Source organism: Zootoca vivipara, chromosome 4, assembly GCF_965207765.1.
Source record: "Zootoca vivipara chromosome 4, rZooViv2.hap1.1, whole genome shotgun sequence".
NCBI classification, from domain to species: domain Eukaryota; kingdom Metazoa; phylum Chordata; class Lepidosauria; order Squamata; family Lacertidae; genus Zootoca; species Zootoca vivipara.
This window is the reverse complement of record NC_142587.1, coordinates 81,484,373-81,509,427: the sequence shown is the minus strand read 5'-3', so window position 1 is coordinate 81,509,427 and position 25,055 is coordinate 81,484,373. Positions and strand designations below refer to the sequence as shown.

General features: G+C 39.1%; 1 protein-coding gene across 4 annotated transcripts in view; it reads left to right on the top strand.

Annotated features, from left to right (window-relative positions):
• IFT88 (intraflagellar transport 88) overlaps positions 1-21,150 on the top strand; it is a 32,731-nt gene extending 11,581 nt beyond the window's left edge. For all 4 annotated transcript variants that reach the window (XM_088668290.1, XM_035115677.3, XM_088668291.1 and 1 more), the window contains 15 exons: positions 447-678; positions 1,112-1,182; positions 1,696-1,782; positions 2,645-2,744; positions 7,977-8,063; positions 9,759-9,945; positions 10,754-10,862; positions 11,077-11,227; positions 12,719-12,834; positions 13,942-13,994; positions 14,447-14,512; positions 15,358-15,464; positions 20,027-20,087; positions 20,639-20,740; positions 20,878-21,150. In XM_088668290.1, the coding sequence (XP_088524416.1) occupies positions 447-678; positions 1,112-1,182; positions 1,696-1,782; positions 2,645-2,744; positions 7,977-8,063; positions 9,759-9,945; positions 10,754-10,862; positions 11,077-11,227; positions 12,719-12,834; positions 13,942-13,994; positions 14,447-14,512; positions 15,358-15,464; positions 20,027-20,087; positions 20,639-20,740; positions 20,878-20,999 (1,651 nt within the window). In that variant the 3' untranslated portion in view covers positions 21,000-21,150. The remainder of the gene's footprint in view (positions 1-446; positions 679-1,111; positions 1,183-1,695; positions 1,783-2,644; positions 2,745-7,976; positions 8,064-9,758; positions 9,946-10,753; positions 10,863-11,076; positions 11,228-12,718; positions 12,835-13,941; positions 13,995-14,446; positions 14,513-15,357; positions 15,465-20,026; positions 20,088-20,638; positions 20,741-20,877) is intronic.
• The last annotated feature ends 3,905 nt before the right edge of the window (positions 21,151-25,055 follow it).

Here is a 25,055-nt window from a genome sequence, read left to right as displayed (position 1 = left end):
TGTGCACATGGATGAGAGCCAGGTTGCACTCTTGTTGCATCTCCATCTTACTTCCCTATGTTCCATTACTCTGGGCATTTTTCTTCCACTCTGCTAGCAGTGAGCCAGGCTGGGAAATAAAGTTCTTCAAGGGGAAAGAGTATGGGGAGGTAAAGTGGGGAAGGTTTCATCTCCACTCACAGGCTGCCCCTTTTAATATAAATCATTGTCATTATAATCATCATCTCCCTACCCTACACCCCTATTTATGGTTAAATGGGGCTGACACGTGGCTGTTTTTGGCCTAGTTTGACCCTTGACTGGTTGCTGTTTTATTGTTTATAATATTGATTACATTGTTTAAATTGCACTCATTGCATTTGAACTGAAGTGTAAGCAGAACTACTACTAGTATTTTTAAATCTACTCTTGTACGATAAGGTTCTAATGATTATTTACTTATTCAGGATTAAAATTATGCAGAACATTGGAGTTGCATTTATTAAAACTGGCCAATATACAGACGCCATAAGCTCATTTGAGCACATTATGAGCACATCACCAAACCTAAAAGCAGGCTTCAACTTGATCCTTTGCTATTTTGCTACTGGAGACAGAGAACAAATGAAAAAGGCTTTCCAAAAATTAATAGCGGTGCCACTGGGAATTGATGATGATGACAAATACATTTCACAAGGAGTAAGTAGGAGCAAAGTTATATCTACAATTCATAGAGCAAATAAGCTTGAAATGTTGATTACACTGGTTCTTTGTTGGCATATTCCAGTGGTAGTGGTAGTTCAAATCCCACGTGTGCTATGCTAGGGCAGGGATGGAGGCCCTTGAGCTGGAGGAGGGGCCACATCTCTTCCCTTTGGGACTTTCTCCTCCCCAGGCCACAACCCTCACTGCCCTTGTTTGGATGCTTTTGGGTGAATGGATTGCAGTTCTGAACTGTGATGATGCCTCTTGCTTGTCTGTGGAAGGGATAACGTGTTTAGAAACTCCAACTTTTGCATAGTTGGAATGCAGTCTATTGTAGTTCTTTCGGCATTCTGTATGTGGGTTTGTATACATCCTCATCTACTGTTGATGTAATTGTAGTGAATAGACATTTATTTGCCTTATTTAGGATGATCCACATACAAACCTACTGATTGAAGCTATTAAAAATGACAGCTTGCGGCAAATGGAGCGTGAAAGGTAAAGTTTGAAGTCCTTTCAAAGTTGCACCATCTTAGTGTGTTCTACGAATGTGTGGAACAGCTGAACAGAGGTCTGGTCTAGATTACTGATTAAGCAAATGTTGAACTCCCACCATTTTTTTCTTTGCCACCCCTGTTTTTCTGTGTAGCTTCAAGTACCCATATTCAGTCCTATTTGAGCTTTTTGTTTAGCTTTGCTTTTCTATTTTTATTTTTTACACTTCTGCAAACATATGGTTTCCCCCAAGTCCCTCTTGTGTGTGGATGGTACTCCTTTGGCTACATAAGGATCCAGACTCAAAGAATGGGTTCACTATTACTATATAGGATGTAGACACTCCTACTGTTGATGCATCTGATGAAGTGCTCTATATAGTTCACAAAAGCTTATGCTATAATATATCCATTAGTTTTTAAGGTGCCACAAGACTCTTAGTGTTGTGTTCTGCTTCTATTGTTTGTGATATTTGTTTTGGGTTTCCCCCCTGAAATAATTTTTTGTTCTTTAAAGGAAAGCTACAGCAGAAAAGTATATCATGACGGCTGCTAAACTAATTGCTCCAGCGATTGAAACATCATTTGCTGTAGGCTATGATTGGTAGGTGGCATTTTTTTTTCAGTTGGGTTGCCTTTCTCAGATCACTTATCTCAGAAAACTCACATTTAAGTCAGTGGTTCACCAATTATAGCCTGTAAGTAGTTTGGCCCAAGCTATGTATACCATATTCTGCTTGTATTACATTTCACCAAGGAAACTATCTATAAACAAACAATAAATGTCCAGAAAAATGGCAAAAGTAGTTTCTTTCCCAAATCAGTTTTATCTTAAACAACAGCAAACACAGTAAATAAAGGGTTTACTTGTAATACGTTGTGTTACAAGTGAACTCTTTATTTTCTGTGTTTGCTGTTGTTTAATTCAGCAACCACATGATTTTCTCCCTAGGGTTACAATGAAACAAATCACAGTTCATTCATAGTATACTTGCCTGTCAGACCTCCAGAGTGTAAATCCTAATATGAGAAGTGGTACTATAGGTAGTGGCTCAGAATGAGAGTTGTGAGCTAGGAAATCCCTGGTTCAAATCGCACCACAGCCATAAACGTCCTCATTGGCCTTTGGCAAGCAGCTGTCTCTCAGTCTCAGTCTGAAGTACAGTAGTATTGCGATAGTAATAATACTGAGCCACCATACAGGGCTGCTATAAGTCAGGCCTGTGGAATTTTTCACTTGCCAAGATAGACTCAGGGCATTAGCCTGTTTATAGACCACCAAGTATATAATAAGCCCCTGTTGCCTGTTTGCAACTGTAAACAAGCACATAGTTTGTTTGGATCCTAAAACCAATATATTGGATTCACCTGTAACTGATGCTTGGCAAAAAAACTGTACAGTCCTTTCTTGACTTAGAGAGGCTCACTGCAACCAAGAATTTCTCGTGTTTTTTATTCTGTTCCAGGTGTGTAGAAATGGTAAAAGCTTCTCAGTATGTGGAGTTAGCCAATGACCTGGAAATCAATAAAGCAATTACATATTTGAGGCAAAAGGACTTTAATCAGGTATGATGGTGTACATAGCTTTTCCTTTATTTTATCCTTACAGCCACCCTGTAATGCAGATTAGGCTGCAAATGTCTGTCTACCCCAGCCACCTTGACAATCTGTGTTCTAAGCAGTGGCATTTGTCACCAATCACTACTTGTTTTCTTGGAGATCATAGAATCATAGAATTGTAGTTAGAAGGGATCCCTAGGGTCATCTAGTCCAGCTTCCTGCAATGCAGGAATCTCATGCATGACAGGTGGCCGTCCAACCTCTGCTTAACAACCTCCAAGGAAGAAGAATCCACCACTTCTTATGGGAGTCTGTTCCATGGTCGAACAGCTCTTACTGTCAGAAGGTTCTTCCTGATGTTTAGTCAGAATCTCCTTTCTTGTAACTCGGATCCTTGCAGTTATTCCAGTTAGCCAGTGGGAATTTTTTTGCTGTGCTCCTAAGCTTGCCTCTAACTACTGCAAGGTCCAGGGCAAGCTGCACTCACTCTTGCCCTTGTTAACAAATGATACCAGAATGAAATAAAAAGTGTGCCATCTACACACTGATATTATAGGAATACTGTGGTTGACAATGAGATACAGTAGTGGGAAAATCAACTGGCTATATTTGACTGGTCCTTTGAGCAAAGTGCTAACTCTTGATAGGATTGGTTTGTGTAATGTGTCTGTCCTAAATGTTTCTCTTCCACTCATACATTTAATTTATTGGTGTTTATCTCTATGTTTATGAAAATGTTACTTTTCCTTTCCTTTTAATTATTCCTTTCCTTCTTTCATACTATCTCTCCCATTTTGTTTGGTACTGTAAGTATGAAGAGGTAGGTACAATACCAATACCTATTACAAGATGAAATTTGCATAGGTTTAGTGTAGATTGTCAGTCTTTCAAAGAATCGGCAGCACTTAATGACTGGGTAAAGATGAATTGTCCCTTGCATTTTCTTCTCCTGCAGCTCAAGCCCAGCTTTCCCCACCTAAATCTGGCATTTACTGTCCAGGGAACTGAATATTGATTCAGCAGTCATGTTTATTAGGGTTGCCATACATCCGGAATTTCCAGGATTCGGCTGTTGGAAACAGTGTCTGGGCGGAAAGTGGTTAAATGTCTGAGAAAACCTGGACGTATGGCAACTCATGCTGGAAGTGCAGATTCTGGCGAATGTCCTTGAAAATAGCTCAAAACTTCTTCTTTTTTAAAAAAGGTGTTGCATGTATAGTCATACCTTGGGTTACGTTTGCTTCGGGTTACGTACTTTTGGGTTGCATACTCCGCAAACCTGGAAGTATTTTTTGCTGTGCGCACGGTCTGCGCATGCGCAAAAGCATTCTGCGCAGTTCACGCATGCGCAGAAGTGCACTTCCGCGCTCGTCCAGGTTATGTACTTTTCAGGTTACGAACCGCACCCCGGAATGAATCAGGTACATAACCCGAGGTACCATTGTACATTTATTATTTATTTACTTTATAATAATTAAATGTACAGCCATACTCATAGAAAGAGCTGAATCTGTTTTTAAATTTGAAAAACTGCTTCAGGTAGGGGAAGGAAGGTGGACTACTGATGTCACTGGCTTCCAACCAATCAGCAGTCAGCACAGCCATCTTGTGCTGTGCACACACAGAAGTGGTTTCCTCTGGGCTCCACCTGCAAGAAAGGCTGTGCTGCACTTCTAAAACATAAATCTAAAACAAAGCACTCTGAATGTGCTTCTGCTGCAGACTCTGTACGCATCCACCTTCCGCTACTAATTCTTATTAAATTCAGGTCCTTGGTTAGGTAAGGATCCATACACATTGCCATAGTTTTACTGTAGCTGCATTGTTTTAGTTCTGTCGCTTTATTGGTAGCAATCTAGGTGTGTATCTTCTACAACTCACACTGTAGTGCATTTGCTCATTATTGATGTTTTCCCATTTTCTTATCCTGAAAGAAATTACTGTATAGAGGTTTTCAGAAAGCCACTTGAGCACCAGAGGTGAAGAAACCATGCAAAAAACAGTCCTTTGATGGCTTTTGGCTTCACTGCCCAGGGTTGCCTTTCAAATTATTTCTGACATGATTGTTTAATTATTGTCAATAAAAGTGAGGGAGGTGTAGAATAAAAAGCAACCTCCACTTAGCGCCAGGGTTGTTTAACACAATACTTATCAATAATTTTAACACCTCTGTATAGAAAAATGACAAGTACAGCAAATTATAACACATTTTTTATTTTGCTACATGTACACACAGTTTTTCCTATAAATCAAGAACATCTGTAGGAAAATACTTTCATGACACTACTGGCTGTATTCTGACATAATTATGGCTCAGTGCTACACTCTAGCTAAGAAGTACGTCCAGATGAGGGCAATGGAAGGAAAATGATGATTACTGATCAGGGGTAAGCCCTGGTATCAACCAGTTTGAAACAAAATCTAATAATTGGATAGTATTTCTAGCAAGCAGCATTCACTTTGCAAGATAATCTGTTATTTAGAAGGGAAGGTCTGTAGCTAAGTGGTGGAACTGGTTGAAATCACTGGCATTTCCAGGTAGGACTGGGTAAAGTTTCTGTCTCAACCCCTGGAGAGCTGCTGCTGACTTGGGTAGATAATACAGGTGAAACTAGGAAAATTAGAATATTGTCGAAAAGTGCATTTATTTCAGTAATGCAACTTAAAAGGTGAAACCAATATATGAGATAGATGCATGACATGCAAAGCAAGATATGTCAAGCCTTTATTTGTTGTAATTGTAATTATTTGTCGTTAGGCGGGTCAATTATAAATGAAATATAATTAATGAAATGTAATAGCGATGTTTATTTTTGTTTATTTTTGTATTATTGTAACTATTTGTTTTATTACTCTGGAATTTCCAAAGGAAAGCATTTGTAAAAATTAAAAGAAAAAGAAAAAATAATAAGTTGCATTACTGAAATAAATGCACTTTTCAACGATATTCCAATTTTCCGAGTTTCACCTGTACTGAGCTAAATGGACCAATGGTCTGTCTCAGTATATGGCTGTTTTGCTCAATTTCCCATGTTCTTGCATCTTATTGAGAAATTTGGATAGAGTGGCTTACTGATTATTGGACTTTACTTAGTATGCTAACTATTGCACTACAGTATACTTACTATACTGACTTGTTATGATTACAGTACCTAAAATATTTTAACAACGGTTTTATCCTCAAGTCCTTATTCCCATTATTTGGACACAAGTCTTGAGACTAAAAGAATTGATTTGGATAGGTGTGTTTAGGATTATAGGCAGGTATTCATAGCGATAAACAAAAACCCATGGTTGAGAGCTTGCATAAAACCTAAGCATAAGTCACGCACATCTGAAATGCTTTCCCCCCGCACCTCTGAAATTAATGGTTTCTTTAGATAATTCATTGTAATGAGAAAAATGTTCTGCTATAGTAGAAGTATTGGCTTCCTAAGTGGTTTGCTGGGGAGCAATAAACTTGCGCTAGCCCCATGTGTTTTGAATATGCCCTCTTTTGCACCTCATAAATTAAGACAGTAATGCACTTTGTGCTGGAAACTGTAAACCTAAAATATACTTAAATTATTGGCTTGCTGCTTTAAGGTACATTCACTTTATACTAAGTAACTGAATTTCTGTGCTCCATAAACTTCTGTGTAGGAGAAAACAGAGCCTGGTGAATTGTAACAAGTATTTTAATATTGTAGGGGAGGGGGGGAAATGAGTCAACCTGAAACTGAAAGAAGTATAACTTTCCAAAGCAGAAATGCGGTGGCAGCTGATATGATTATGATCTACATTTTTCAGGAAAATTTGGAACTTTCTTTTTAAAAGCAAGGAATTGCATTTATTTTAATTCCTGCTCCATGCACCAACGTAATTAAGTTCTAAATGTTTAAAAACAAAGCACTTTGTTAAGAAACATACTTGTGTGTAGTGTAGGTCCAGATCCAATAGTACTATATTCTTTCTCCACATAGTAGAAAGTAGAGGAAACTTTGCTGAAGAGGAAGGAAAAGAGTTATTGTTGGGCAGCTTGTTTTTTTGTTTTTGTTTTTAAAGGAGAGATGTGCTCTAAAGCACGGGAAAGGTGGTATGCGCACCTCTCGGTTCTTGTTAAATTTGGCAAAATTAAGCACCTGCAAGAACAGCATTATATGTCTGTCTGCTGTTGCAGAATTTTACATAATTAATTACCTAACAATTATGTTATTCCACGCCATTCATTTCAGTGCAAAGGCAGCACAATGCAATTGGAAAAGAAGTGATCAATTACATATTGTTTGTGGACTAAAAAACAACAGCAGCAAATACTGATCATATGTGCTAGATTGATTTCTTTTTCAGATATGAATAAGCAAACATCAACAATTTTCACTCACATTTCCATCAGACATCCCTAGTTACATCCACACTGTAGTGACATTCTCTGCTGCTGCTGCTGCTGCTGCCGCCCACAAATCCCCCATTGGAAATGTTTAGGATCAGGGTGCCAGAAATGCAGCTGTGAGCTGGTGTTGTCAAAATCCAATAATTATTTTGAAAACAAATCACTTCAAGAACCTTGCATTTGTAATACAAAACGCATACAACAAATTAATTTGCTTTAAATTAATGATTCAATGATGTCTACAAATTTATTTATTAAAAATATAATTCAGGATGGAAAAATACAGTGTGAATCCAGAATAAAAATGTACTCATCCTGGTTTCTTAAGACTGGTCATTGACCATAATAATAAAGATTTGATTTAATTTGGTTAAAAGAACATACAATAAAAATACAATAATTCCTAAAGCTATTCATTGATAAAGATATCAGTGCTCCTTATCCTGAGACATATTTATGTTAGATCTGTTTTATAGCTGCTGAACTTACATGGCTTTCCTCAAATCATTCTGGGACTTAAAATTTCCATTGCATAGTTTACTCAGAAATCTGTACCTTGCTCCTTCTCCCACTGAACTTCAGGGAAGAGGGCATGACTGTAGTATATAGGCATCTAAATGCATTTACTTGGGAGAAATGTCGCTTTTGATTTTATTGGTGCATCAGGGATATTAATGAGTTTCTGATTGCAGTCAAATGTATTTTATTCTGTGATCTTAAACATGACACATACTATCATGCTTTATGATGTTACACTGACAGACACTATCCTATCCTAAGCGTTTATTTTACAGAAAAAGTGCATCAACCCTGGTTTGTTTGAATGGTTTAACAACATGAGTCACTTTATTATTACTTGCTTCTAGGCTGTAGAGACTTTAAAGATGTTTGAAAAAAAAGATAGCAGAGTTAAAAGTGCAGCTGCAACGAACCTTTCGTTTCTTTATTTCTTGGTGAGTGAAAGCGTGGTGGTGTATTTCAGTTAATTTACTTAATCCAAGTCTGAGAGCATGTGACCCCTTTGGATTTAATATATTTTGTCTTAAATTCAATTAGTAGTGGTTTCGAAGAAGATTGTTGATCACATTTATTTGAATTAGACTGTTAAAACTGCCAGCTCAGCGTCATTTTAATTGTTTCGTATGGTTGTATCAAACAAAGTCATCCTGCTTCTGCTTGGGCAATAGGACTTTCTTTCCTCCATTCCCTCACTGAAGAAAACCCCTTTTGTTCTGGAAATTTGGGGAAAACCCCAGAACATATTTACTGCAAGAGAGGAGAGGAAGAAGAAGTTCCATTGTGCAGGTGGAAGTTGTTGTGTTGATGGAATACATTCATTTGATACAACCCTTAATGTTCTAATACGGGTTGGCAAGGTTTACCTTGCCTGGGCCAGTTCAGTCCAGCGGAGATCCTTCCATGGGCTGGATTTCTGCATCTGCATCTGTGCAGATGCGATTTCTGGCGTCTGCTTCTGCGCAGATGCACAGACACAATTTCTAGCACCACAAAAGTGAGTTCCCACGCTGCTTATTTTAATATCGCCTGCCTGCCTAAGATGTGATCAATGCATTGTTGAAACTCATCAGACTAATTGTGTGTTATAAGAGCAGTAGAGGACAAGCGAAGGCACGAGCCAGTGCCTGCTCTCTCCCTCTCCCACATCCAGTGGCATAGGAAGGGGGGTGGTCCACCCCAGGTTCCATCCCTGAGGGGGTGACATTGCCACGGGAGGCACCCCCATTGTGACGCTTGCACGTGGGCGGCTTCTCCATTTGGACGCTCTCACATGGGCGCCATGCCACGCCCCTCCACTCCAGGTGCCAAAGCCCCTAGCTCTGTCACTTCCACATCCCACCTTAAGAAATGATAATGCAGATAACACATCACATCTTGGGTGGCTTGTGTAGTTTAGGACGTTGTCCAAGGAGTCATGGATGCTGGATTTGGAGCACATACCCGAACAATAGCTATTAGTCTGGACTTCCTAGATTTGGTTATTGGCATCAAGAGCCTTGAGACATAAAGTAAGAGAAAAACCACTAAAGTCCCTTTCCCAAAACTTGCTATAGGATAGGATATTTGGAATGCTGATGTTAAGCTTGTTTCACAGGTTGAATATTAAATGGAATTTAATGATATATGAAGGGACACAGGTGGTGCTGTTGGTTAAACCACAGAGCTGAATGCTTGCTGATCAGAAGGCCGGCGGTTCGAATCCCTGCGACGGGGTGAGCTCCCGTTGCTCGGTCCCAGCTCCTGCCAACCTAGCAGTTTGAAAGCACGTCAAAGTGCAAGTAGATAAATAGGTATCTCTCCAAGCAGGAAGGTAAACGGCATTTCCGTGCGCTGCTCTGGTTCGCCAGAAGCGGCTTTGTCATGCTGACCACATGACCTGGAAGCTGTACGCCAGCTCCCTCAGCCAATAACACTAAATGAGCGCTGCAACCCCAAAGTCAGTCACGACTGGACCTATACCTTTACCTTTTTAATGACATATATTTTAATGAAATTTCGGAAACAGAGAATCTCTCCCATCTTTGATTTGATCATCAAATCAAGGATGTGCTGCTTGTGCCAGCAAAGTATTTAAGATGCAAAATGGCAGCTGCTTAATACATTCTATTTGTATTCTGTGTTTAATTCAGGAAAATGAATTTACACAGGCAAGCCACTATGCAGATTTAGCAGTAAATTCTGATAGATACAACCCATCTGCTCTCACAAATAAAGGAAATACGATCTTTGCAAATGGAGACTATGAGAAGGCAGCAGAGTTCTATAAGGAATCTCTAAGAAATGATTCTTCATGCACTGAAGCGCTTTATAACATTGGTAAGTCTAATATACTTGGATTTATCATTTATGGTAAAGTTTGTGGTTGACATTCTGGTTATTATATGTATCCTTTTTAGAAGGGATTGAGGTGCTACTTTTGAGCTTCATTCTTATTAAAGCTGTTTTTAACTAACGAAATAGTAGTGTGTTATATAATTGTAATTGTCTCTCTTTAGAGTCTGCTGTCCACACCAGTGCTGAGACACAGGATCTCTCTGGGCACTTTCATACTGTTGGGCTTTTATACAGTTATTTTTTTGGGGGGGGACACCAGAAGTGCCCCTCCTTTTTAATGTTTCTGTATTGTTATTGCCATTAGCAGACTAAGGGAGCAATCCTATGGCAAGATCTAGCAGGATGAGCAGCTTTGGATGCAGCGAATCTCTGGCTCAGCTGACATTAAGTCCCCCACCCTGGTTTAGCCAAAGATACATAAGCGTAACTTTTTCATCCATGGCTCAGCCAACTTAAGTGAAGCTGGTTGAACCAAGGCCAGTGTAAGTCCAAAAAAGGGGGTGTTGCTGGGGTGGGGTGGGTGTACGACCGGAGAGGGGTCACATGAGCTGGCAACCTAGCATAGAATACTCTTTTTAAGGCCTTCTCCCCTTTTGAACAAGATTTTGGATCTGGGGTAACTTTATGCCAGTTTAACTTAACTACTGTGCCTTTACGCCAGCTTCTTGTACATAGGGTGGCTCCCTTATTTCATTTCCCATAATAAACATGTTCTTAAATTTCTGCTTCTTCAACTTTATAAATCAGTGAGATTTCAATCTTCCCATTTAGATGACCTTTTGTTTTTTAGGTTTAACGTATAAAAAGCTGAACAGGTTAGATGAGTCATTGGATTCTTTTCTGAAGCTTCACGCTATCCTTCGAAACAGTGCCCAGGTTCTCTTCCAAATAGCAAGCATGTATCTTTTCAACAATTATAGAATCAAACATATTGCACACTAAATCCTCTGTGTGTCTTTGTCTTTATAATGTAATAAAGATCTTTTTGAAGGAAGGGCGGGATACAGAATAAATAAAAAAATAATAGTAAAGTGTATGATTACGTGAAAATTGCAGTTAAATTCCCATGCATAAGACTCACAGCAAGAAATTCCTTAACTGGTGATGCTTCAGATATGAATTAATGGAGGATCCTAATCAGGCCATTGAGTGGCTTATGCAACTCATCAGTGTTGTTCCAACGGACTCACATGCATTAGCAAAGCTTGGAGAACTCTATGACAGTGAAGGAGATAAGTCTCAGGCTTTTCAATATTACTACGAGGTATGTGCTTTTACCTTCTACAATAGGCATGCAATGCAAGGGAAAGCATGCTAGCTTAAACTGATGCGTTGAAAAGGAAGCTGTATATAGCAGACATTTTTATATAAAGTAGTAGCTATGTAAGTGTTGAATCTAGTTTGATGGTCAGATTCAAGTATACATACGGCATAGGTCCCAATACGACTAATCCAACCCATTGCCTCTGGGTTGGATTCAGAGAACAATAAATAGCAGAGCTCTTGCAGCTTCCCTCTCCCAATATGCTACAGTCCCCTCTGTAAATGTCTAGGGTGGGGTACAGGGGGCTGCAGTGGTATGGGGAAATCAGAGATTTTTTTTCGGGGATGAATTTCAGAAGGAGATAGTATCTGTTTGCACAATACAGTCAAACCTCGGTTGTTGAACGTAATTCGTTTCGGAAGACTGTTCGACTTCCGAAACGTTTAACAACCGAGGCACAGCTTCCGATTGGTTGCAGGAGTTTCATGCACTCAAGCAGAAGCTGTGTCAGATGTACGGGTTCTGAAAATCTGGAGTATTTACTTCTGGGTTTTCAGTGTCTGGGAGCTGAAATGAGCTGTTGAAGAACCGAGGTTTGACTGTATTTTTTTTTTGATACATATAAATATATATGAATGAAAGGGAATTAGATATAGTTTCCTATGAGCTGCAATATTCAAATAATGGCTCTCTTTTTCATTCCTTGATTTTAGTTGCAGCATCAACTAAAACTCCTATTTTCCTAAAAATTTCCTTCTTTCTTTTAACCACACACTGGCCCTTAGAATCACCATTCTCATTCTGTTCTTGCTCCTGGCAGCTGCCTATGTTGTTGTTTTTTTGCTTGCACAGGGAGTGGCATGTTCTGTATTTTTTTTATAAAAAAAAATCATAACAAGAATGGATTTGATCTGATATTTTAGCTTTTAGGGCAGCAGTCCTAAACACACTAGGGGAGTAAGCTCCTTAGAGCATACTGGAATGTTTTTTTCCATGTAGATGTGCATAGGATTGCACTGTAGATGTAGCTTAATTGTTGTTGTTTTAAGTCAAGACAACTAAAAATATTTTTCAATTGCCAATTTTACCTTTCAAAATATAAAATACACTCCTCCAACAGATTGTCAGGAAACCTATCCTGAGTACAGCTTTTTTCAAAATTGCCATGTAGATGAAAAAATAAATTATCTAAGAAAATGAAGGTACTTTGTGGAGTGTACCTTTAGTTTCACAAAATAAAAATGTTTGAAAATAGGACATGCAGAAACTTACCTCAGCAAAGTTTTCTAAAATGTTTTTTGCTATTTGTAAAACCTGCCACATTTTCTTTAGGGATTAGTTAGTGTATTAGCACACTGCTCTCATTCATAAATTACACGTTTTCAGCATCTGGAGGATTAAACACATAAATGAGTAAGATATTCCAAAAGCAGAATAAATATGTTGTTTATCACTAATGTTGTATTTCTTCCACCTTCTTTATTTTGTCAGTCCTATCGGTATTTCCCTTCAAACATTGAGGTCATTGAATGGCTTGGAGCGTATTACATTGACACACAATTTTGTGAAAAAGCCATTCACTACTTTGAAAGAGCAGCACTTATTCAGTAAGCCAACCATTCATGATGTTGTTGTTTTTGTTGTTGTTGAGTATTTATACCAGTATCATTTGTAAGGGGACTTTCTGCAGTACACTTATATTGGACACAGGGGAAGCACATTGATATATATTTTTGTATTATGCTACATGTAAATTATGGAATGATTTGTTTGGAGTTTTTAAGGAAGGAATTCTAAGACTTCATCTTAAGCAGAAATGCAGCACTGAGCAACTGCATCTACTTAGGTGGTCTTCATGGGACCAGAAGGTTTGATTACTCTGGATGACTGTTTTCCTAGGGCTGCATTCATAAGAAACAGGAGGCAACATCCTTTAACAATCCTAGGGTACCCAGAGATGTTTGCTATATGAGAAAGTTCAGATTTATTTCCACTGTTTGCTGCAAGCCACAGAAGAACAGCAACAGGAATCACAGAGCTACGGAGATGCTTCAACGATCATGTCCCATCCCCAGCATCTCTCATACCCCCCCCCCGACAAATTAATTGCTTTGATAATTTTAAATCAACAAATGTTTAGTGAGGACAATATACTAGATATAAAAAAAGCTATTTGGCCTGGGATTTACTGCAGCTCATGCATAAATCAATATTGAGCTACATTGATTCAATGTTCTAACCTAGCCTGCAGCACCCTCCTTATTTTATTTTTTAAAATTCCCGTAAATGTGTTTAATTCTCACCAGCTGAAATAGTTGGAACTTCAGTGTGCTTAACGTTGGCTGGGACAATATCTTATATGTAAAAAGAAAAACAGTTGGGCTCCATCTACTAAGCATACTGCACAATCTTCAACAACGTCCTTGCCAGATTAAAAACTGGCATGGTAACGTAATCCCAATGAATACCATATTTCACCCTCATTCTGGAATCCATGCAAGGATTCATTTGGGTAAAATTCACTTGGTGAAGAATTTCCTTTATACCCTTGAAGTTTAGTAATATCTTGCCACTCTTCCCAAGGAAGCTCAAGGCAGCAAACTAAATAACTAAATAGCAAAACAGTACCAAAAACAAACCTTGTAGAATAATAATTACATCTTAAAAACACTGAAAACATTTTATGAGTCACACTTTGGCATATTTATCTGCAGACCAACTCAGGTGAAGTGGCAATTGATGGTTGCAAGCTGCTTCAGAAGAAGTGGTAAGTCTCCTTTCGTATCTCATGCTGACTTTGATAATCATATCTCACTGTTTCACAGTGTTTAACCATTGCAGGCAATCTAAGATTGGGAGGGTCTTTTTTTCATCCTGATCTTACACACGTTTACTCAAAGATCAATTCAATGGGACTCACTCCCTGATAAATATGTATACGATTGCAGCCTTAATATTTAACTGGTATCATTACGTGTTTTTATTTTGCATTTGAATGCTTAAAGAGCGTGCTATAATGTTTGGACTATTTGTAATGGAAGGGCACTTTCTACTTTAGACTTGCAAAAAGCATTTCTTCACCTTACATGGAACCTAAATGACTACAAAATTATAATTTTCTAATGATAATTTTGTCTTTGTCTTTGACCCAGGTGACAGAAAACCTAGTTTTGGCCCTGTCTCATGGTAGTGTCTCTGTGTGTTTTATATTACTAACAGGTAACTACCAAAAAGCTCTTGATACCTACAAGGCGATTCACAGAAAGTTTCCTGATAACGCGGAATGTAAGTGGTTTTATATTATGCACCTTTTATTCTAAGCACACTTTTCATGTTGGATAGTCTTAAGGCAATGGGAGCCAATAGCATGGCCTCCAGATGCTGTGGATTTCAACTCCCATCATCCCTGACTGGGGAGCTGAAGACTTGTGTACACAGCATACATTTAAAGCACTGCCTCCCTCTCCAAAAGAAGGATCTTGGGAATGGTAGTTTACTCCTAAGATAGCTACAATTCCCAGCACCCTTAACAAACTACAGTACCCAGGAATCTTCGGATGGTGGGCGGAATATGTTTGAAACACCAAAGTTTATGCTAGAATAAATATGTTCAATTCTAAGGTGTCACAAGGCTTGTTGTCGCTTTTGCTACCACAAACTAACATGGTTATCCCATTAATTTTTTTTAAAAAAACTGATCTAATAAATTACTTTTTAACATATTAGACTGTCTTGTGCTGTTGTTTTCTTTGGGTTACAACTGCCACCATGGGCTTCTGCCCACCTCCATATCTAACTATGGACCATTCTGCATATAGGAAAGTATTTGTACAAAATCCCAGCTAGTTTTTCTTTAAATGTATTTCTTTTCACAGCTTCATTACTAGACACTGGAGCAGGAAAATAGCTCTTTTTTACTACACTGCTGTCATGTTTGCTAAATCATATTGCCACTCAATAAATACAGTGGTCACAATTCAACACAGCAAAACTACTTAATCCATTGAAATCACTGGGCTTAATTGCAGTTGGATTGCGGTCATTGTTGCTAGGCTGTGTGCTCTGCTTATTTTTACAGCTGCTTTTAAGTCCAGTAATGGCAACTAATGGTATGACTTTTATACCACTAGGTTTACGCTTTTTGGTCCGACTCTGCACAGACATGGGCTTGAAAGAAATCCAAGAGTATGCAACAAAGCTTAAGAGAGTGGAAAAACTGAAAGAAATAAGGGAACAGGTATGTTGGGTCACTTAAACAACTAAATTTCACTGTTTCTTAAAGATCTGTAAAGATTGTTCTCTTAAATTGCAATTTGTATAAGGAGCTGAGATGAGGCTGATTCTTGCTTTATTACAAATGATGCTCACAAGACCTGTGGAAATCTTGGTATCTTGCTTTTTAAAGATACTTTTTATGCTTCTGAACAAGCAGCTGTTTTCTGTCCTCAATGCAAATTTAGAAGCAGCTGGTAAAGTATCAAGTTTTAGAGATTTGTGACTGTAATTTTCTAGGACCGTCAAACCAAAATTTCACTACAAAGAATTCTTAATATAATATTTAGAACAGAGTTCTACATCTTACTGAGCTTGCTGGACAATCTGAGGCTGTGATCAGCGAGCTATCTTTGCTCAGTAGAAACATACATTGGAATTAAAAATAAACCCACCAGCATCTATGCTGTGACGCAAACTGATCTGTCATACAAAAAGGACCAGCCAGTATACAGTGTGCCAGGAATGGCAATACTTAATGTGAGAGCCGGTGTGGTGCAGTGCTTAGAGTGTCAGACCAGGACCTGGGAAACCAGGGTTCAAATCCCCACTTGCCATTAAACTCACTTGGGCCAGCCCCTCTCTCTCAACCATTGGAAACGCAGATCAATTCACGTGCAAAACTAGTTAAACTGACTTTTTGTTTCATTTTTCTGAGTGGCTGTTTGACAAATCTTCAGGGGAAATGCATCACTGCAGGTTTTCATAATGGAATGCCCTCCCCAGAGCACCTCACCTGACGAAAAGTTTGATGCCTTTACTTTTTATTTGCCTAGGCCTTCCAGAAAATTTGTAGCTATTTTTTTCTGTGTGTTTCATTTTACTAGCTGTTATGTTCCCGCAGATTCCACGTTTTCTTTTGTATCTGTATTTTCAGTCTTAAGTGCTACTTGTTAAAGGGGAGGGAGGTGCAGCCCTGAAAATAATAAGCCATACACAGGTTATTGATAAACAACGAAAGGATCTTGCCCACTCGGTGTAGGCTTTGGCTGTAAAGTCTTTTGGCCCTAGCAACTACTGGTACTTGGAAGGATTAAGGAAGAGCTTCTATTCCATCTTTGAATACTGCTAATGCCATTCTACGATAGCGTGGATCATACATTCAGAACTGTTGCTTTAGTTTGATTGTTTCAGCTGAAAACATTAACTTAATAGTCTGTGCACCTGCACAGATTTTGTAGACTTGTTCATGTATTTAGTCAAAGGTATTTCCATCTGTCTACAAGTTCATGACCTAAGAGACCTTACAGCCAAAGAAAATTTTCCTGCCTGTTTTTATGCCTCCTACATCAAGCTGACCTAGCAGTTTCTTTACAAGAAGTTGCTGGGGAACAGCTTTTTAAACACCACATATTCTGTGATTTTAGATGAATGCATACCCACACATCTCTTTTTTAAAAAAAAGAGGTTTGCAAAATATGCACTGGCGGTGGGGTGAGATTTGTTTTTCAAGCTAGCAATTAAAGGTTAACCTTGGATCCACGCACCTGTTGATTACAAATTCAAATGTAGATTTTTGCACAATTGACAAAATCCATATTATGAAAAGTGGGATTTATAATTAAAATCCCAATCATTCGTGACATTCAAAAGTGCTTCTTGAGCAAAATTAGCGATTATAAAATTTATGCAGCTGGAAAAAATCTTACCACCTTCCTCTTTCCAAGAAGGTGCACTTTCCCAATAAATATTTAACGGTTTTCATTTAAGAATTTACACTTTCCAACAAATAAATTAATGTTTTTAAATGCAGTGCCAAGTATATTAGAAACATAAAACCTGGAGGGTGGCAATTTTTTTAATGTGTTCCCTACAAGTTTGCAATAATAAAATAATTTTGGATTTACAAGATTTTAATATGCAGACGTTTTCTTGAAGTGCTATTGAAGAATATCTTCACTATTTTTTCAGCTGAACCGTCCAACTGTAATATAAGGCATTTTTCATCATCTGTTTTATATGAACCTGATCTAAAATAGCATAGATTTTATTGAAATCCCTTAGCTGAACCTTCCAAGTCTATGCAAGCATTGTTAGGTTCAAGATTTTTATTACGTGCAACTTTTAACACCATGTTTTAATTATGGCATTCAGTGACAACATGCCAAGTTCACTTCACTGCAATTTTTATTATATCTAGAAGTAAATGTGCTTGGCAACTAGAAGTGCAATCTTACTGATTTCTTGGATTTGCTTAGAAATAAAGTTGACTCACATGTGTATGTTTATCACTTGGTGACTGCTGTGTTCGGTGATGACTGTGTTCAGTGAATAGATCCTGCATACGTAAATAGTAGAGTGTTAGGACCTGAAACATCAACTCTGTCATTGATGCTTTAGGTGAGTTACATTGCAGGGGTTGCACTAGAAAGATGACCCTTGGGGTCTCTTCCAGCTCTATGATTCTGCTTTTCTGCTTCAACAATATTTCATTAAGGCCCTATCATTTTATGTAATTGTATTTTGTATAAATTATAAAAATTATAAATACTGTAAAACATGTTCTATTTGCAGTCAAAACATTTAAATAGCTATCTACTGGTAGGGCGGGGGAGGCATAGGCGTAGCCAGGACTTTTGTTAGGGGAGCAGAACCTCTGATTTGTATTGCTTTTTACTTATTTGGGGGGCAGCTGCCACCCAGGCTACATCTGGGGGGGGGGGTCACAGGAAGGAAACAAGGTCGGAAGAGGGACATGGTTGGGAAAAGGTTGGGAAACACTGCTGTAGAGGACATCAGGCATGGAAAAGTTCAAGTAATCACTGATGTATTGGGAGCACACACTTAAGTGCACTTCTGATTGTTCCTTTACAGTCCCATTTTGAACTTTCAATGACCATATGAAGTCAGATCCTCCACAGGTGGGCAGCCCTACCTGCCTGTCCAAGTGGCCCTCAGTCCTGTCAAAGCGGCCCTTATCCAGGATATGCTTGCCTTGCCTGAGGTCAATGCTTGCTTCTTTTCTCCCTGAACTATTCCAACAATTTCACTGATGCTGTTTTAGTTTGTCATGTTGATTTTCATGCTTTCTTTTTTTCTCGTTTTAAAAAAGCTGTTATTATTTCTTACTACTCTGGCAGCCATCCTGGGATCACAATTTATGTCGGTGGGGGTTGATATAAGTGACATAAATGAGTAATAGGTAATCAGAAATCTAATAGCTGCCAGTCATTAAGTATACAGCAGTCAAGAATGGAGAAATCTAGTGACAAAGGCATAAGGAGACAAAGATGGATGACAAAGAGACAAAATTAATTTGAATATAGGAAGCTGCCTTATACTGGGTCAGACCATTGGTCCATCCAACTCAGTATTGTCTACACTGACTGGCAGTGACTCTCCAGGGTTTCAGGCAGGAGTCTCTCCCAGTCCTACCCAGAGATGCTGGGGACTTGGAACCTTCTGCATGCAGAGCACATGCCCTACCACTGAGCTGTGGCCCTCCCCAATGCCACCTTGGGATGGAATAGCCTTGCAGGCCAAATGAGCACAGTAGCACTTCTTGAGATATGATTAGGGTTTCGGCTTTAGGGTAAGCTTTCCACTGGGAAGTTCTTTTCAACATGCTTCACAGAAACAATTGGGATACCACAAGACGATGATAGTGCTCTTGTACGATTATCATTCATTTCACCAAAGTGTTGGACTGGAAAGCTTTCCAGCATGTGGAGCCCACCAGACCCTGAGTAGGAAGCCAGGGAAGTACAACTGACTGAGTGTTTGGTTTGTTTATTTGCATATTTAGCTGTCTTGGTCCAAGATGGTCTGAGAAGTTTAGAATTTGTTCCAGCACACAGAGTAAAAACTGGCATTCGCGTTACACACGAATCTTCTTCAGTGATCACTTGTAGCCAAGTAAGATTGTCTTCCATAAAGACGGTTTTAACAGTGAGTCTATAAGTGACTCTGGAAGCCAATGCTGGATCCACACGTCCTTCCACAGCGGGGACATAGGTTTCCAGGTGGGAGTTGATCACAGTGAGGGTTTGCCAAATACCTTCCTCTTAGTACAGTGGTACCTCGACTTACGAATTTAATCCATTCCGAACAGACCTTCATAAGTCGAAAAATTTGTAAGTCGAAGCCAATGGGGAATTTTTTTTAAAAAAATCCGTAAGTTGAAAAAATCCTATTTAAACCGCATCCAAAATGGCAGACAGAACTCCATCCATAACTCGAAACATTTGTTAGTTGAGTTATTCGTAAGTCGAGGTACCACTGTACATTTCTCCCTTTTGTCCTGAGTTCGAGCATCTTCAAAGCCCATGACACCTTTGGTAATGGCTGTTCTCCAATTGGAGCGTTCGCAGGCCAATGTTTCCTAGTTGTCAGTGTTTATGCTACATTTTTTAAGACACAAACATAGTGTGTTGAACCTGCAACAAATCCCCACTCAGTCATGATGCTCACCAAATGGCCTCGCTATCCAGCAGAAGTGTGAGGTATACCTTGTACATTAAAAGTAACAGAAATGATTGGTGATAATATTAAAGAGCACTTCTGTCTCTTTCTTCCTCTGCTCCCTAGCGTGTCAAGTCTGGCAGAGATGGCAGTGCCCGGGCACGCAGAGAAGGCAGCGGTGGTGGTGGTAAGTGCTCCTCATATGCTGCCATATTTAAGGTTTCTGAAAGCAAAGAAAATGTGGTTCCATTTATTAATCCTGCTGTCTGCATTCTCTCTGTGGAGAGGGAGATGTGGATCAAAGGAGCATTGGAGAATTGCAGGGGTAGCACATGTGAAAGGAGGTGATACCTAAATAACTCTACTAAGAATCCTGATGTACTTTAATTTAGAGCCAGTGTACTGGAACTAAGACTGAGAGTCAGGGAAACCGTGATCTAACTCAAGACATGATCAGTACCAAGACCTACTCACGGTGGTGGCTGTAAGGATTTCTGAGTTCACACTTAACAATTGGTATTTGCTTATGGTTTCATATCCTGGTTCGTAAGCAAGGATTAAACCAATAAGTCGGAAACTAATTTAGCAGCCCAAGATTGTTACATCTGAACCATATGTGGAATGCTTTAAATACTGTTTTTATTTTGTTTTCTATCAAACAGAAACACATAATCTTTGATCTCTCATACGTGCCTTTATGGTGTGATATTTTGTCTAATATTCTCTCTCTTCTGTCAGATCCTGGTAGCATCACTCATAAAGGGGAGCGTCTGAGTGCTAAATTGAAAGCTTTGCCAGGAACATATGAGCCCTATGAAAGCAGTGGTAATAAAGAAATAGGTAACTGATGTTTCTAATAGCTTCCTTTGAAACAAAATACTGTCAGAAGGCACCCTTTTTCTCATACAATTATTAAAAGTTAGAGACTGTATTGCTTTTCTTAGTAAAAAATGTATGTTTCTTTTTTTAAAATTTAGATGCTTCCTATATTGACCCACTTGGACCACAGGCTGAGAGACCAAAAACTGCACTGAGGAAAAAAATAGATGAAGATGAATTTGCTGATGAAGAACTGGGAGATGATTTGCTTCCAGAATAACCTGTAGCCCAGTATAGTAATCTTAAAAGCTTTGAAAGGAAAAAGAGAGAAATATTTCTTACAGGTTTTGATAAGGTTGTGAAGTTCTTATGTTTATTTAAGCAATGTGTATATGAACTGTGAATTTTGAGTAAATTGTTTTTATAGAGCACGATCTGAATGTTCTTTTGTTACTCATGCAGATTATCCCATGAGGGAGGATAATTCTGAGTATTTGGGAAGATTAGGTAAAGATCTGGCAGGACAACATATAGTGAGCATTATGGAAATAAGAACAGAAGGACACTTCTAGGTTAGAACAAAGGACTATCTAGCCAAGCCAACCAGCTACCTTTGGGACGCCTACATGCAAGACCTGAATGTAGTAATCTTCTCCTACATTGCATGTTCCCCATCTTGCTCTCTCTGACCCAGAAAAGAGTATAGAGGCATCTAACTAGTATCCACATGAAATCTCCTAATCCCCTAATTTGATGATTCATTTTATGGGAGCAAATTCCATAGTTTAACTATACTCTCTGTGAAGAAGTACTTGCTTTATCTGCTCTCAAGTTTCCAACACACTCAGCTTTATTGGCTAACCCGGGCTCTAGTATTATGAGAAAGGGAGCAAAAAAAATTATCCATTGTCTACATGATGTGCAATTCTATACACCCAAGTCATTTTTATTTTGAAGGAAAACTTTTTGCCTCTAATATCTTCCTTGCCTTGGGGAATTTTGTAGTGACTGCAGGAAACCAAGTTAATTTCCTCTGTTGTCAATGTGATGGAAGCTGCCACCACTTGCCAGGCTTGCAGCTCTGAGGATCCACTACAAGGGTAGACAATGTGGTGCCCTCCAGAAAATGTTGGACTACAACTCCCATCAGCCTCAGCCAACTGTCGGTGATAGTGGAAGTTGTAGTCCAGTAACTTCTGGAGGGCAGTGTGTTGGCTTCCCCTCTTCCACTTCATTGTGAGAAGTTTTCAACGATTTATCATCGCCTCCGAAGATCCAATTTACCTTAAAGGTACTTAATCGCATTGTTCATGTCTGGACTTTATGGCACAGTGTATTAGGATCTTAGATTGGAATTCTATGTTGCAATTCCAATCTGTTCTTGAAGCAGAAGGAAAGTGAATGTGCCAGATGTTTCCATGCTGGCATCACCTGCTGTTGGGACATTAGTCAATTGACTAAAGTCCAGTACAGTATTATCAAATATTCCAAGGTTCAAATCCTTGCCTGGCTCTGAAAGTTGCTAGGCGATGCTGGGCCTGTCAAAGACTCTCAGCTAAACTACCTCACAGGTTTATTGGAAAGATAAAATGGAAGGGGGACAATGTCTACTACTCTTGCTTCATTAGGAGAAAGGGTGGGGGAAAACATACCGGTAATAAGCAATTCAATCCATTTTTCAAAACACAATCATTTCACAATAAGAGCTATCTCAATTGTTTTTGAGACAGCTTTTATACGTAACATTTTTGTTCCCCTAACAATACTTTATTTGACAATATTTTATGGGTCAGTTGATTGGTGAATCCTGACACACAGAGGGTCTGTAAGTTCTTATCTGCTCATTTGCCAATCTCCTGTGTTATTGGGTGTATTTATTTGTGCCATACTAACTACAACCAAATATTTCCCTTAGACGTAGCGGGCTTCTCCTGATAGCTGCTGGATTGATTTTTCCATATACTTTCCCATATCCGTCAAGTAGACTTTGTTTCATAGTTCTCTCCATACCTTTGAGAGTACTACAGAATACTGCATCTCCCCTGTTGATATGTCACTCACTGGCAATGAGATAATGGGAATTACTCTAGTTTTAAAGAAATTGAAGTAATTTCACAAATTTCAATAAGAATAGATTTTAAAAGCATGTTGTTATTGACTCCAAAGGCAGTGTTTCTCAGCTCTTTGCTTTTTCCCAGTTAACTGTAACAGTTACATACCATGATGTAAAAACTCCTGCACATTTTTCCCTGTGCATAGTAGAGCAGTCCTTTAGCCGTAGCAGAAAAATGTGCTAGAGTCAGATCCAGCTCAAGAAATCTCTGGGGAATCATAAATTATGCGTTTGCTTCTCCTGTAAGCTAACAAAAACCCTTTCAGCTTGCAGAGGCCCCTTGTTTTCCTTTCTGCATTTCTGTCATACTTATTTGTAAAAGGCATAAAGGTAGAAAGATACACTATAGTGGAAACCCCCCAAATGCTTTTGTTTAAATAATCTGAGGGGTTTTTTTCTGTTAGCGAGGGATAACTCACATATATTGTTTAGAACAAGAAAGAAGCAAAATTAGAATAAATTAAACTGCTGTTCTCCAGACTATCTCACTCAATTCATAAATTAATTATATTTTATAGACAGGGAATGAAGCATACCCCAAAGCAACTCTTATTGTTGTAACCTACCCCGGAAACTTAAGGTTAAATAAATCTAATAAGTGCCGATAACATAAACACAGTCTCTCTAGGTGATTTTTTCAGTGACAGCACTGGTTCCATTTTGAAAATGATAATGATTTTATTATTTATATCCCACCAATCTGGCTGGGTTTCCCCAGCCACTCTGGGTGGCTTACAGCATATATAAAAACATAATACAGTAAAACATCAAATATTAAAATCTTCCCAAAACAGGGCTACCTTCAGATGTCTTCTAAAAGTTGTATAGTTCTTTATCTCCTTGACATTCGAAGGGTGTTCTACAGGGAGGATGCCACGACCGGAAATTTGCATATAAAAACAATATTTACATTATTTAGAGACAGAAAGGTAGAATGCTTACTAATGCTTATTTATCAAAACTGGCTTCATTTCCCTTAATTAAGTGAATCAGAAGAATAATAGTTCAATGATAGAATATTCATGTTTCAACGGCTCTAGTTCAAAATGCCAGTCACCTCTTGAAAGACCATGACAATATAATTGACGCTGCCAGACAAGATAGACCAACTTGGTAGAAGTCAGCTTTATGTGTTCAATTCTGAGAAGTTATTGCAATCATGCTCTAGTAAGAAATGCTTATTGATGCATCTCAAGAGAACATCTTTGGCATGCATCTCAAGGATACTGTATTTGTAGGGCTCTGCCCATACATGTTGTTGTTAAGTCGTTTAGTCGTGTCCGACTCTTCGTGAGCCCATGGACCAGAACCCGCCAGGCATTCCTGTCTTCCACTGCCTCCCGCAGTTTAGTCAGACTCATGTTGGTAACTTCGAGAACATTGTCCCTTGTGCCCTCAATCTTTCCCAACATTATGGTCTTTTCCAGGGAGTCTTCTCTTCCCATGAAGTGGCCAAAATATTGGAACCTCAGCTTCAGGATCTGTCCTTAATTCAAAAGCATCAATTCTTCGCCGATCAGCCTTCTTTATGGTCCAGCTCTCACTTCCATACATCACTACCCGTACATAGTATTTGAGTTATAGGAGGGGAGACCCACCTGGGCCCCATTTTCATTTTCACCAGACCTGCAATTTGGCTAAAACTGGGAGGTGTTGGGAGTGGGTTTCATTATGCCCCCACACCCTCATAATTCAAGTGTTGCTTAGGCTCAACAGCAAGTAATCAGTGGGATTTTGTAAAATTAAAACAGATGGCTCTAGCATGCTGGATCTAGCAGAATCAAAACATCTTCCAGAATTCACATTCAGGACCTTACTTTTTGTAAACCGCTCACAGAGAAAGATGTTACCGTAGTAGTAGCCTGTATTTTGATGGAGGCTTTGAGAAGGGTATGCCATGAAAGCCTAGGAGGATCCCTTGCTTGGGAATCGTGGGGTTGACATTCTTTTTGCACTGCGTGCTGCTGCACCTTACGATTTTCCCATTGCATTCTCTGCTGATGGGGACACAACACAAAAAAAAAACCCACCATAGTTTCGCACGACAGCTGATTTGCAAGTGCATTGTTGGAGGATCTACAGTGGGGAGATGAGATCATTGACTTTTGCAGGATTGTTAGGCCTCTGGCCCAGGTGAGCGGACCCCGAGGCATGCTGCGCGCGCCTGGTTGCCCTTCTTTCCTCCTCAGCAAGCGCGGCAAAACTCTTCGACGGCCAGGAGAA